General features: G+C 40.6%; 1 protein-coding gene across 4 annotated transcripts in view; it reads left to right on the forward strand.

The window, feature by feature from the left end:
- Positions 1–14881, forward strand: part of LOC132888118 (protein Aster-B-like) — a 236361-nt gene that overhangs the window by 176822 nt on the left and 44658 nt on the right. Inside the window, exon 1 of one of the 4 annotated variants that reach the window (XM_060924121.1) lies at positions 8493–8835. The exons of the other annotated variants lie outside the window; for them this stretch is intronic. Within the exon in view, the coding sequence (XP_060780104.1) occupies positions 8665–8835 (171 nt within the window). The 5' untranslated portion in view covers positions 8493–8664. Of the gene's footprint in view, positions 1–8492; positions 8836–14881 lie in introns of those variants that run through there. 4 annotated transcript variants of the gene reach the window in all.

Below are 14881 nucleotides of genomic sequence, written 5' to 3' on the forward strand. Positions count from 1 at the left end.
ATGAGCTTGTGCAAATTGTAGCCTCAGTTTCCTGTTCTTAGCTGAAAGGAGTGGCACCCGGCGTGGTCTTCTACTGCTGTAGCCCATCTGCCTCAAAGTTCGACATACTGTGCGTTCAGAGATGCTCTTCTGCCTACCTTGGTTGTAACGGGTGGTTATTTGAGTCACTGTTGCCTTTCTATCAGCTCGAACCAGTCTGGCCATTCTCCTCTGACCTCTGGCATCAACAAGGCATTTCCGCCCACAGAACTGCCGCTCACTGGATATTTTTTCTTTTTCGGACCATTCTCTGTAAACCCTAGAGATGGTTGTGCGTGAAAATCCCAGTAGATCAGCAGTTTCTGAAATACTCAGACCAGCCCTTCTGGCACCAACAACCATGCCACGTTCAAAGTCACTCAAATCACCTTTCTTCCCCATACTGATGCTCGGTTTGAACTGCAGGAGATTGTCTTGACCATGTCTACATGCCTAAATGCACTGAGTTGCCGCCATGTGATTGGCTGATTAGAAATTAAGTGTTAACGAGCAGTTGGACAGGTGTACCTAATAAAGTGGCCGGTGAGTGTACAGTGGATATATAAAGTCTACACACCCCGTTAAAATGATCGGTTTTTCTGATGTAAAAAAATGAGACCACGATAAATAATTTCAAAACTTTTCCCAGCTTTAATGTGACCTATAACCTGTACACAGGCCCGCCGACAGGGGGGGACAAACGGGTATGTTGTCCCGGGCCCAGGAATGGGGGGGCAGAACTGGGCTCTCATGAAGTTGCGATTAAATTATTTTATTTAATTTCAAAATGTGTTGATTTGGGGGAGAAATGTGCTATATTTGCATTCAATAAATGATTTCTAGATCTTTTGCCTTGATTGTCTTTGAAAAAGGCGTCAAGAACCCCCTACCACCCCTAATGCAAAAATGGTTTGGTCTGACTCTTTGATTAAGGGGAAAAAAACGACATCGTTCGATCATAGCGCTTCAACAATCAGCGTGCGTGCCATTTGCCAACATGCACAAGTCAGGAGCACAGAAGAGAAAAGAAAGAAAAAGAAAGGAAGAAACCAAGAGACTCAGGGGCTCACTGCATAAATATTTTAAAAAAGATTCGGATGATGCAGCAGGTACTAGCAAAGGCAGTGGGGCAGCTGAGCCAGGTAAGACACAGCCAACTTTTTCCAGCCCCTAAAGTAACCCCAACCGCGGCACGCAATTCATGTTACAAACGAGGGGAGAGCAAGTCACACTGAACACCATATCAAACGCACAGGGCATTGAATCATTTCATAACCACAACGGCTTAATAACATTGTGTTTCATATATCTGATTGAAGCTAAGAATATTCACATTAGCCCGCAATCATATCCCGCCGTTTCTCGAGCGGTGTGTTCTTCTCTGCTTTTCACACTGGACAGTACGCACGCACAGTATACTATGTTCACCCCCAGCCCTGCCCGAAATCCCCCATCCATCACTGCTCCTTCAAGAGCACCCCAATCGCGTGATTATAGTAGACTATCCACAAGTTTAGGAATACCTTTTTGAATACCTGTCATTTAAGGGTTGGAGTGAGGAGAGACTGGGATAAGAGAGGTGGGTGTGTGTGTGGGTTGGCCCGGGGGGGGGGCCCATTCAGAGCATTTTGTCCCGGGCCCAGCCAAAGCTGTCAGCGGCCCTGCCTGTACAATTTATTTGAAAAACAAACAAATCTGTTCGGCGGCACGGTGGTGTAGTGGTTAGCACTGTCACCTCACAGCAAGAAGGTCCGGGTTCGAGCCCCGTGGCCGGCAAGGGCCTTTCTGTGTGGAGTTTGCATGTTCTCCCCGTGTCCGCGTGGGTTTCCTCCGGGTGCTCCGGTTTCCCCCACAGTCCAAAGACATGCAGGTTAGGTTAACTGGTGACTCTAAATTGACCGTAGGTGTGAATGTGAGTGTGAATGGTTGTCTGTGTCTATGTGTCAGCCCTGTGATGACCTGGCGACTTGTCCAGGGTGTACCCCGCCTTTCGCCCGTAGTCAGCTGGGATAGGCTCCAGCTTGCCTGCGACCCTGTAGAACAGGATAAAGCGGCTACAGATAATGAGATGAGAGGAGACAAATCTATTAGGGGGGAAAACATAAAAAATAAAAAACGTACAATAAGCTGGTTGCATAAGTGTACACACCCTTAAACTAATACTTTGTTGAAGCGTCTTTTGATTTAATTACAGCATTCAGTCTTTTTGGGTCGGAGTCTATCAGCCTGCCACATCTAGACTTGGCAATATTTGCCCACTCTTCCTTGCAAAAGTGCTCCAAATCTGTCAGATTGTGAGGGCGTCTCTTGTGCACAGCCCTCTTCAGGTCACCCCACAGATTTTCAATTGGATTTAGGTCTGGGCTCTGGCTGGGTCATTCCAAAACTTTTTTGGGGTCATTATTGTGCTGAAAGATGAAATTCCTCTTAATCTTCAGCTTTCTAGCAGGCACCTGAAGGTTTTGGGCCAGAATTGACTGGTATTTAGAACTGTTCATAATTCCCTCCACCTTGACTAAAGCCCCTGTTCCAGCTGAAGAAAAACAACCCCAAAATGTGATGCTGCCACCACCATGCTTCACCGTGGGTATGGGGTTCTTTTGGTGATGCGCAGTGTTGTTTTTGAGCCAAACATACCTTTTGGAATGGTGGCCAAAAAGTTCAACCTTAGTTTCATCAGACCAGAACACATTTTCCCACATGCTTTTGGGAGAGTTGATGTTTTTTTTTTTTTTTTTTTATTTTGCAAACTTTAGCCGGGCCTGGATGTTTTTCTTTGACCCTACCTGTTAAGGATGGCGAGATGAGGTGCGAGATTAGGATCCAGAAGCAGAACACAGACAGTAATCCAATAAATAAGGTGATTTAATCCAGGAAAAAGGGCATGGCAAAAAGGTAAATAAACAGGATGAAAAAACAAATAGCAAAATAGTCCAGGTACAAAGAGACAAAAATCTTTGACAAAACAACGAGGCAGGCAAGGACAAAAACGCTAGTGCAAAAAAACATGAACAAGAACAAACGCTAGAGAGAAAAACCATGAGAAGCATAAGAGGCACAGAAACGGCTAGAGTAACAAGCGAGACATTTTGGCAAGGTCCCTGTCTGAGAACTGCATTTATACAACCCCGATTCCAAAAAAGTTGGGACAAAGTACAAATTGTAAATAAAAACGGAATGCAATAATTTACAAATCTCAAAAACTGATATTGTATTCACAATAGAACACAGACAACATATCAAATGTCGAAAGTGAGACATTTTGAAATTTCATGCCAAATATTGGCTCATTTGAAATTTCATGACAGCAACACATCTCGAAAAAGTTGGGACAGGGGCAATAAGAGGCTGGAAAAGTTAAAGGTACAAAAAAGGAACAGCTGGAGGACCAAATTGCAACTCATTAGGTCAATTGGCAATAGGTCATTAACATGACTGGGTATAAAAAGAGCATCTTGGAGTGGCAGCGGCTCTCAGAAGTAAAGATGGGAAGAGGATCACCAATCCCCCTAATTCTGCGCCGACAAATAGTGGAGCAATATCAGAAAGGAGTTCGACAGTGTAAAATTGCAAAGAGTTTGAACATATCATCATCTACAGTGCATAATATCATCAAAAGATTCAGAGAATCTGGAAGAATCTCTGTGCGTAAGGGTCAAGGCCGGAAAACCATACTGGGTGTCCATGATCTTCGGGCCCTTAGACGGCACTGCATCACATACAGGCATGCTTCTGTATTGGAAATCACAAAATGGGCTCAGGAATATTTCCAGAGAACATTATCTGTGAACACAATTCACCGTGCCAGCCGCGGTTGCCAGCTAAAACTCTATAGTTCAAAGAAGAAGCTGTATGTAAACATGATCCAGAAACGCAGACGTCTTCTCTGGGCCAAGGCTCATTTAAAATGGACTGTGGCAAAGTGGAAAACTGTTCTGTGGTCAGACGAATCAAAATTTGAAGTTCTTTATGGAAATCAGGGACGATCTGCAGTCCAGATCTTTCACCCATAGAAAACATTTGGCGCATCATAAAACGGAAGATACGACAAAAAAGACCTAAGACAGCTGAGCAACTAGAATCCTACATTAGACAAGAATGGGTTAACATTCCTATCCCTAAACTTGAGCAACTTGTCTCCTCAGTCCCCAGACGTTTACAGACTGTTGTAAAGAGAAAAGGGAATGTCTCACAGTGGTAAACATGGCCTTGTCCCAACTTTTTTGAGATGTGTTGTTGTCATGAAATTTAACATCACCTAATTTTTCTCTTTAAATGATACATTTTCTCAGTTTAAACATTTGATATGTCATCTATGTTCTATTCTGAATAAAATATGGAATTTTGAAACTTCCACATCATTGCATTCCGTTTTTATTTACAATTTGTACTTTGTCCCAACTTTTTTGGAATCGGGGTTGTACTATACACAGCAGAAAAAAACAGGAAGTGAATGCAGGCAAGATGGAATTCCCGTCCCAGATCCGGATTAGCACTGACCTGGGAGATAAGTAATCTCCGGAGTGGAAGTCCGGGGCGGAGCATGACCCTACCTCATAGTCCAGACATATGGAGAATACGGGAGATTGTCGTCACATGTAGTACGCAACCAGTACTTGCCAGAAATCCCTGCAGCTCCTTCAGTGTTGCTGTCGGCCTCTTGGCAGCCTCCCTGACCAGTTTTCATCTTGTCTTTTCATCAATTTTGGAGGGACGTCCAGTTCTCGGTAATGTCACTGTTGTCCCATATTTTCTCCACTTCTTGATGACGGTCTTCACTGTGCTCCATGGTATACACTACCATTCAAAAGTTTGGGGTCACTTTGAAATGTCCTTATTTTTGAAAGAAAAGCACTGTTCTTTTCAATGAAGATCACTTTAAACTAATCAGAAATGCACTCTATACATTGCTAATGTGGTAAATGACTATTCTAGCTGCAAATGTCTGGTTTTTGGTGCAATATCTCCATAGGTGTATAGAGGCCCATTTCCAGCAACTCTCACTCCAGTGTTCTAATGGTACAATGTGTTTGCTCATTGCCTCAGAAGGCTAATGGATGATTAGAAAACCCTTGTACAATCATGTTAGCACAGCTGAAAACAGTTGAGCTCTTTAGAGAAGCTATAAAACTGACCTTCCTTTGAGCAGATTGAGTTTCTGGAGCATCACATTTGTGGGGTCGATTAAATGCTCAAAATGGCCAGAAAAATGTCTTGACTATATTTTCTATTCATTTTACAACTTATGGTGGTAAATAAAAGTGTGACTTTTCATGGAAAACACAAAATTGTCTGGGTGACCCCAAACTTTTGAACGGTAGTGTATCTAATGGCGTGGAAATGTTTTTGCCCCCTTCTCCTGACTGATACCTTTCAGCAATGAGATCCCTTCGATGCTTTGTAAGCTCTCTGTGAACCCTGGCTTTCGCTGGAGGATGTAACTGAGTAAATGTCTGAAATTTATTTGGGGTTAATCAGAGTCATTTTAATTGATGGCAGGCATGAACCCAAAAAGACTGAATGCTGGAATTAAATCAAAAGGTGCTTCAACAAAATATTAGTTTAAGGGTGTGCACACTTATGCAACCAGCTTATTGTACGTTTTTTTTGTTGTTGTTGTTGTTATTCCCCCTGACAGATTCAATTGTTTTTCGATTGAATTGTACAGGTTATAGGTCACATTAAAGGTGGGAAAAGTTTTGAAATTATTTATCATGCTCTCATTTTTTTTTTACATCAGAAAAAAACGATCATTTTAATGGGGTGTGTATACTTTTTATATCCACTGTAAGTGTAATTCTGGGTAAAGAGGGTAGAGCAGGGGTTTTCAAAGTGTGGGAGAGTCAGCCCCCCCTCAGAGAGCAAATAAACAACAGCGCCCCCCCCTCCACAATTTTTGTTGTTGCTATACTTAATGTTCCATTCGTATTTTAAAAAAATGGTTCCAAAAAATTGCGATGAAAGTTGCGGTGTTTTTTAGGTTTTGTTGCGATTACATTGCAGGAGGAAGTGAAAGTTGCGAGAAATTGTTGCGATTTTCTCTTTTTGTGATTAAAATTGAGTGATATGTTCAATATTAAGTTATTACCGAAAAACTGTTGATTAAAAAAACAAAGACACTGAGAAATGGTCCTATAAGCAACTTTAGCAATATAAAAGATTACCAGGACTACAAAAATGCAGAAAAATAGGCTTTACTTATCCAAATGCTCCTGTTGGTTCAAAAGTTAAAGTGCAGAGAACCTCACAGCACAACATGACGTTACCTTAAATATAATATAAATGCCTCAGCTTTCATGTAAGAAAAAAACCTATTAATACTAGTACTGTGTGCAGGCAGTCTCTCCTGAAGACTAAATTAAACAATAATTATAAACTAATAAAATAAATGGCTCAGGCTTCATAGAAGAAAAAAAAAACAATTTGAACAGAATCTCACAGTATGATGCTGACGCTGCCTAAACAATGGAAAATAAAATACCATTTTGGCAAAAATGTTGGCATCCATTAATTTCTTGTATTAAGTAAAAAAAATTATGTAAAGTGCGCACAGTCCTTCACTGTAAACATAACACACTTTCAGTAACAGAATTTAAGCCAATATAAACACTGACTCGCACATCATGCAATGTTGCCAGATACTGCTGACGTTTTCCAGTCCAAAATATGTTCAAAACCCGCCAAAATGCACTTAAAACCGCCCAATCTGGCAACACTGCACGCATGCTGCTTCTCTTGAACGTATACACGGAAGTAAGGCGGAAGGTAGTTTGTCGACGTCACTTCAAGACGATGCCAACGATTGGTCAAATTTGCGGGAAGGTTGCGGTGATTGGATATAATTGCAACACCACCCTGAATTCGCGGGGATTGGTTGAATTTGCGTTGAAGTTGCAAATCGCAACATCGTGAAATCCTGGAGGGTCTGGTTTTTTTGCTTGGCCCAGACTCTGTCTCCTCACTCACTGTAGCTTTAGGTACTAAAAATCGATCCATTTTGTCTCTGGCAAAGGCTAGCTGAAGTTCGCTAAATGTCCGCAATAGTAACTTATTCTGGTTCATGTGTCCTCACGTTGCGCCCCCCCTGAAGAACTCTGGCGCCCCCCAGGGGAGGCATGCCCCACACTTTGAAAAGCCCTGGGGTAGAGGATATAAAGGGGGTGGGGTGAGGGAGAAACAAAGGAGAATAGAAAGTGGGTGTTGAAGTGTTCTCATTCTTTTATGAACCCCCTAAAAAAATCCCTTTTAAGAATGTCGACCTAATTTACTTCGGTAAATCTAGAATCACCTGATTTCAAAAATCACCTGTAACACATAATTATTTTGTTGCTGTCAAAATATTAGGAGGTGTGTACTGGTGTGTATGTAGATAGATGGATGGATAGATGGCACATAAAAGCAACTGCCAGTGAGGAATACCTCATCTCTCCGTGTGTGTGTGTGTGTGCGTGTGTGTGTGTGTGTGTGTGTGTGTGTAAACGGATATGTACTTGAGTAAGACAGATGACTTTATTGGAGTGTCATGCTGGCTGCTCCTGGTACCAGCCACGGACAGCTCTTTTTGTTTGTCTTTAGAGTTAATGGGTAACTAACTTTACACATTCATCTCCAGGCACAACACACATGTAAACTGTGCATACTCCCACAAAGAGCATCACCTTGAAGATATATCCAGACTTGCGGATGAACCATTAATTCATTTTAGAGTTTGCTTTCATATGAGCCGTGTTATTTTTTTCTGAAGAGCCGCTCGATCGATGGAATGAGGATCGCTGGAATTTCAACACCAGAGAAGACTGGGATTAGTATTTGGTCCACTCCTTGCAAAGAAAGGTTCAAATTTCTCCTTTGAAGTCTCAGGTTTTGCTTTGCATACCGGGAATCGTCTTTGCCTGGAGTATCAGAGGTCGCTTGGTTCATGGTGTGATGACTTCTCTTTAGCTTACAACCAGAGAACGCATGGATCTAGACTTTTAAATTGGTAGGAAGAAGCAGGTGAAGAACGCAAGATCAGAAGTTGCAGCACCCAAGCATTTCTGGAACGTCCTGAGGAATGCAGAACTTGTGAAAGCGGTAGAACCTGTTTCATTCTTTGAGAACCAGCGGTATCGGTATCTACTTTTTTTTTTAAGGTGGTGGAAGAACTGAAAGTGACCACAAGGTGAAGTTGCACAAGATTACCCCTTGTAGCGTGATAAAGAGAGGATAAGAGACAAAAGAGCAAAGAGAGCAGATTTGAAAGATTAACTAGAAGTGGTTTCTGCCAAGTCAAAGAGAAGATGAACGATTGAGATTTGATGCTTCAGGGCACTCACACGCTCACTCAGAGAAGAAAAACAAGCATAATAACAGGTCTGTCTGCTGGGGTTACTGTAGGCCATTGGCCACCGTTTATGTTTGGGTGGGACAAATATTGGAATCATGTGGCACTAGTCAGCACAGTCTAGTACACTTGCTTCCAGATGAGAAGAATCCTCTAGAGAAGACTGAAAATCAGGGAGATCTCAACTCTTCTCTATACACTCCACACTATATTTAGGACTTGGACCAATCAGAAGACTTGCTAGCGTTACATATTCACCATATTCTGAACGGTATCTCAACCTGGTGTTGTGAAGAAACTGGGGCCATTGGTGCTTGTTGGTGATGGGGTTTATGATGGAGGGCTCTCAGAGAGACTGGGAAATCTTGCTGGAGCTAGAGGAACGTCTCACCAGGTGGCTGGTGCAGAGCTCAGCTTTGGCTTACTATGGAAACCCATGGAGCTCCATGGAAACCCAGTCTGAGGAAGAAGAGGAAGACGAGGACATCCCAGCTGTGAGTTACTAAATTGTTGAGGTTTGGATTGTTGAAGCTGGAGAGATTTCTGCTATATACATAAATCTATTAAAGGGTCACTACTATTTGAAGGGAATTTTGTGATTTGGAAAGCTTAATGGGTTTGGGTGATGGAATGGACAGTTTTCAGGGGTCAGTGTACCATCAGAAGCTTTGATGGAGGTGCAGTGCAGGATTTGGTTGGTGTTTCATTGTGAAATGGACACCATCCAGGACTGGTCATGTAGAGGTGGTGGGTCACAGTATATGTACTTTTTGTACCTTCAAGCACAGAGTATAAAATCTTTGAGAACCTATTTCACCATTTGAATCAAAAATAAACCCAAAATTTTGCAATCTAATATCAATCTAAAGGGTATTTAACATCTTATCTGTCCTGAGAAAGGAACTTAGAACCCACTTACTATAATCAGAGTCTCAGGGCAGTTTAATTAGTCAATAAATATTGATGTGAAACATGAAAATGTCATGAATGTTTTGGTCAAATCTGATTTCTAGATTGTGTTAAAAGTCTGTATAATTCAGCCTTTCAAAGATGGGAGGACGTTTTTTCCAAAATATACAGTACACTTTATAGTTATGTCGTTTCTGATTGCGCAAGAACACCACAAAACCTTCTAGAAAGTCTCGAAAGAAATATAGCAAATTGTCCATCTTTGTCTTTTTGCGGACTTTGACACTGGTTGATGGTTGTTGGCTCATCCAGCCGACGGGTGATGAGTTTATGCCATCATGTGCTGTCCGGCGTCCGTCCGTTCATAAAAATTGCTTCTTCTCTCTCAATTTTTCACCAATTTTTATTCTTTTTGGCAGGAAGGTCGGTCTGCCTGGGGTGCATGTAGCTTCTACCAAAATTTGCAGAATTGCAATTAATAATGAAGATATGGAGTAATTAATGAATCCCTAGCAAGCAGTTTCTACACAAATTGCTTCTTCTCCCTCAGTTCTTCACCGATTTTGATTCTTTCTGGCATGAAGGAAGAGGTACCTAGGGTGCATATAACTTCTACCCAGATTTGCTTCATTACAATTATTAATGAAGTTATGGACTAATTAAGCCTTAATGAGCAGTCCAACAAAAATCGCTTCTTCTTGGTCAATTCCTCACCATTTTGGATTCTTCCTGGCGAATAAGTCTGTATTCTGAGGGTGGATGTAGCTTCTATATAGTGTATATAGCTTGCAACATTTATTGCACAAGGCGGCCCACTTTAGATCATTCCTTCTGGAGTAGACGGGGCCGGAGTGAGCTACGCTGTCATTGACGGTCTCATTTACAAATCTGTTCTTGGGCTAGTTCGTCCTTATCTTTCTTTGTACTTGCATCTAAAACAAAATCAACACTTGCTCTAATAACACAATACAGATGTTGGTCCCTGGAGTGAGAACAGACTTTGGGGGGAAAAAGGCTTTTAAATACGCTGCTCCCTCATCCTGGAACAGTTTACAAAGGGACTTGAAACTGTCAAAGCTGATGACCCTGGGTGAATTTAAATCCATTCTAAAAGAGACCGTGCACTTTCTTTTAAAATTCTACCCGTGTTTTTAATTTAATTCTTAACCTTGAGCTTTTATGGCATTTTAACTGAATACTATTTTATCTGTAATCATCTGTAATGTTGCACCAGGTGTATTTTACGGAAGCCCTTCATATAATCCTTTTTTTTTTATTCACCTTGTTATCCCAAGATAACGACATAATTAATTCAGGATGTCGAGAAAACAACACAACTAATTCGAGATCTCGAGAAAACAAAACCGTTATTTCGAGATCTCGAGAAAACAAAACAATTATTCCGTGTTCTCGAGAAAACAAAACAATTATTTCATGATCTCGAGTAAACAGCTGAGAAATGGTTCATTCAGGTGCGCCAAGAGACTTGTGATATGCTGACTTTGGGGCTATTTCTCATTCTGTATAGACGTAACTTTGGTCATTAGAATGTCTCCATTTCTGCTCTGTTACATGTCCGCCAATTTCTAAGTCTTCGTTGTCTGACCCACAGGGGGCGCAGCTCTGCTAGAAATCTCAGCTGTTTTCTCGAGATCATGAAATAATTGTTTTGTTTTTTCGAAATCACAGAATAATTGTCTTGTTTTCTCGAGATCACGGAATAACAGTTTTGTTTTCCCGAGATCTCGAATTAGTTGTGTTGTTTTCTCGACATCCTGAATTAATTATGTCGTTATCTCGGAATAACGGTTTTGTTTTCTCGAGATCTCGAATTAGTTGTGTTGTTTTCTCGAGATCCTGAATTAGTTATGTCGTTAGCTCGGGATAACAAGGTGAATAAAAAAAGATTATATGAAGCGCCTCTCGCGGCTTCCGTAGTATTTTGTCTGTTTGTATGGTTGTTTTTATTGTAATATTGTTTATGCTGCCCTCTTGGCCGGGTCACCCTTGGAAAAGAGATTTTAATTTCAATCAGTCTTTTACCTGGTTAAATAAAGCCGATTGATTGAAGAAAGAAAGAAAGAAAGAAAGAAAGAAAGAAAGAAAGAAAGAAAGAAAGAAAGAAAGAAAGTTCGGACGACTGGGATTACTTTTTAATGCATTTTTCCAAAACGTCATCAAAACACTTTTGGTAGAACTTTATCTCATGTTATTTTCATCCTAAGCCCCATATCATTGAAGTGTCACAGGATGTATTGTGATTTATATTACACAGCTTTAAAGCTAGACGGCCTTTCGATTTCATAAAATCGGTGAAATTTAGTTCCCTCTGAAATGTGGTCATTGTGACATATGTTTATTTCTGTAATATCTCACAAAATATCAGGCCATTCTGTTCTGTGGCTGGGAAGTTATTTAATTTGAGGGGATTAAAGCAAATAATGTGCATGAAATCACTCGCTTCATGCAGTCAAGCAGACAGAGAAAGTCCGTGTGTGCGCACGCAGGTTTACCTTTGACCGTGCACTGACAGTTCCATCATTCTGTCACTAAACGAACAGCTGATCACACCGAGGTGCTCGCTGAGCGCCAATATTTATTAGTTTGGTCCTGCGTGTCCTTTCCTTCGTATATAACAATGCCTTTTCTTCTCATTTTCCGTTACTGTAGTCAGTCTTTCACGTTTCATTCGCGCACTTACCCTCCATTTTTCTCTGCTGTTTCAAATTTGTATCCCACCACATGATGTATGATGTAGTATCTTGAATTGGGTCATGGTGAAGCAGGAAAAAATAGCGGAGAATTTCGGGCCACATGGCTCTAAATTCATTAATTGTTCTATTTAAAAATACTAATAAAATTGGAAGTCTGTGATTTGAATTCAGTAGCTTTCGGTCTATGAAACAAAAATAATTGTGGGTCGGGGAAAATTATTTTTATGACCTACACTTGAAATATCTGAAAGGCCGTCTAGCTTTAATATCATTTTAAACGGAATGCTGTAACTTATCAGTGAGTTTCACATTACAGGGAAACAGCACCATTCCTTATCGTTCTATCTGTTAAAGATTTAGTGACTATTGATCAGACTGAAGGTGAAATGTTTAATTATTTATAAAAGAGTTCACAATGACGGTGACATCCACGCATATTGATTTTCTGTTCTATGAGAGGATTTACAAGCGAGTTGTTTCGATCAGATCACACAGGGGTGTTCTGTTCACATGTTCCACCAGTTGATTCGCCCACAGCTCTTATCTCATCTCAGTTCTGAGTGTTCATGACTTTTCCAAAGAGCAGCTCTTGTGATGACCCTTACGGACACGTCTTTCAGTTTTCTGTGTGCTGTAGAAAAATCCTTGCCACTGACTTCACATTCAACTTAAAGACAACGTTTGTCATGAATAACACACTTGAGGGCATGCTGTTATAGGAAAATAATCAGAATCAGCAACGGGGTGGTGCGATGTTGATTATTTTCCTAGAAAAGCATCACACCCTGAAGGGTTTTATTCTTGTTAAACCATAACCGTGTACCAATGAATATGATTTTTTATTTATTAATGAAAAGTGTGTCAGACTTTTTATCCATTTCTACATTTATCGTTACATTTACATGTTGCGGAACTTCTGTGAAACAGGTTATTTCCTGTTATCGTGTACGTTATAGCAGCAGTAAATATCATCATTTGTTACCATACAAAATTTTATCCAGTTATTTAGCACAGAAGTCTTTTAGCACAAATCCAAAGTTGTTTTTAGCACAAGTTCTAACGTCTCTTAGCACAACTCTACAGTATGTTCTTTAGCACAACTCTGGATTATGGTCAGAATAATCGAAAAAAAAAATACTCATCTTGATATACAGTGGTGCTTGAAAGTTTGTGAACCCTTTAGAATTTTCTATATTTCTGCATAAATATGACCTAAAACAACATCAGATTTATTGAGGAAAATGATCCAATATTACATATCTGTGAGTGGCAAAAGTATGTGAACCTCTAGGATTAGCAGTTAATTTGAAGGTGAAATTAGAGTCAGGTGTTTTCAATCAATGGGATGACAATCAGGTGTGAGTGGGCACCCTGTTTTATTTAAAGAACAGGGATCTATCAAAGTCTGAGCTTCACAACACATATTTGTGGAAGTGTATCATGGCACGAACAAAGGAGATTTCTAAGGACCTCAGAAAAAGCGTTGTTGATGCTCATCAGACTGGAAAAGGTTACAAAACCATCTCTAAAGAGTTTGGACTCCACCAATCCACAGTCAGACAGATTGTGTACAAATGGAGGAAATTCAAGACCATTGTTACCCTCCCCAGGAGTGGTCAACCAACAAAGATCACTCCAAGAGTAAGCCGTGTAATAGTTGGCGAGGTCACAAAGGACCCCAGGGTAACTTCTAAGCAACTGAAAGCCTCTCTCACATTGGCTAATGTTAATGTTCATGAGTCCAACATCAGGAGAACACTGAACAACAATGGTGTGCATGGCAGGGTTGCAAGGAGAAAGCCACTGTTGTCCAAAAAGAACATTGCTGCTTGACTGCAGTTTGCTAAAGATCATGTGGACAAGCCAGAAGGCTATTGGAAAAATGTTTTGTGGATGGATGAGACCAAAATAGAACTTTTTGGTTTAAATGAGAAGTGTTATGTTTGGAGAAAGGAAAACACTGCATTCCAGCATAAGAACCTTATCCCATCTGTGAAACATGGTGGTGGTAGTATCATGGTTTGGGCCTGTTTTGCCGCATCTGGGCCAGAACGGGTTGTCATCATTAATGAAACACTGAATTCTGAATTATACCAGCGAATTCTAAAGGAAAATGTCAGGACATCTGTCCATGAACTGAATCTCAAGAGAAGGTGGGTCATGCAGCAAATCAATGACCCTAAGCACACAAGTCGTTCTACCAAAGAATGGTTAAAGAAGAATAAAGTTAATGTTTTGGAATGGCCAAGTCAAAGTCCTGACCTTAATCCAATGGAAATGTTGTGGAAGAACCTGAAGCGAGCAGTTCATGTGAGGAAACCCACCAACATCCCAGAGTTGAAGCTGTTCTGTACGGAGGAACGGGCTAAAATTCCTCCAAGCCGGTGTGCAGGACTGATCAACAGTTACCGCAAACGTTTAGTTGCAGTTATTGCTGCACAAGGGGGTCACGCCAGATACTGAAAGCAAAGGTTCACATACTTTTGCCACTCACAGATATGTTATATTGGATCATTTTCCTCAATAAATAAATGACCAAGTATAATATTTTTGTCTCATTTGTTTAACTGAGTTCTCTTTATCTACTTTTAGGACTTGTGTGAAAATCTGATGATGTTTTAGGTCATATTTATGCAGAAATATAGAAAATTCTAAAGGGTTCACAAACTTTCAAGCACCAGTGTAGGAAGGGGTTTATTATATTTGCTTAGGGACTGGAAGTCAGAATTTCTGCCACTGTGCATGTTAAGGATCAGTTGTTGATCCCTGAAACATGGACTGAGAATCTGATTCTTTGGTGTCTTTGGATATTTGTAGTTAATCTATAACAAACCTTGAATTGTGGGCACCGTCATAGATAACTTCAGTCACTTCTGATCATATCACAAATTTAACTGACTGTCAATAATTACTCATT

The sequence above is a fragment of the Neoarius graeffei genome, chromosome 6 (genome assembly GCF_027579695.1).
Source record: "Neoarius graeffei isolate fNeoGra1 chromosome 6, fNeoGra1.pri, whole genome shotgun sequence".
In the NCBI taxonomy this organism is placed as follows: domain Eukaryota; kingdom Metazoa; phylum Chordata; class Actinopteri; order Siluriformes; family Ariidae; genus Neoarius; species Neoarius graeffei.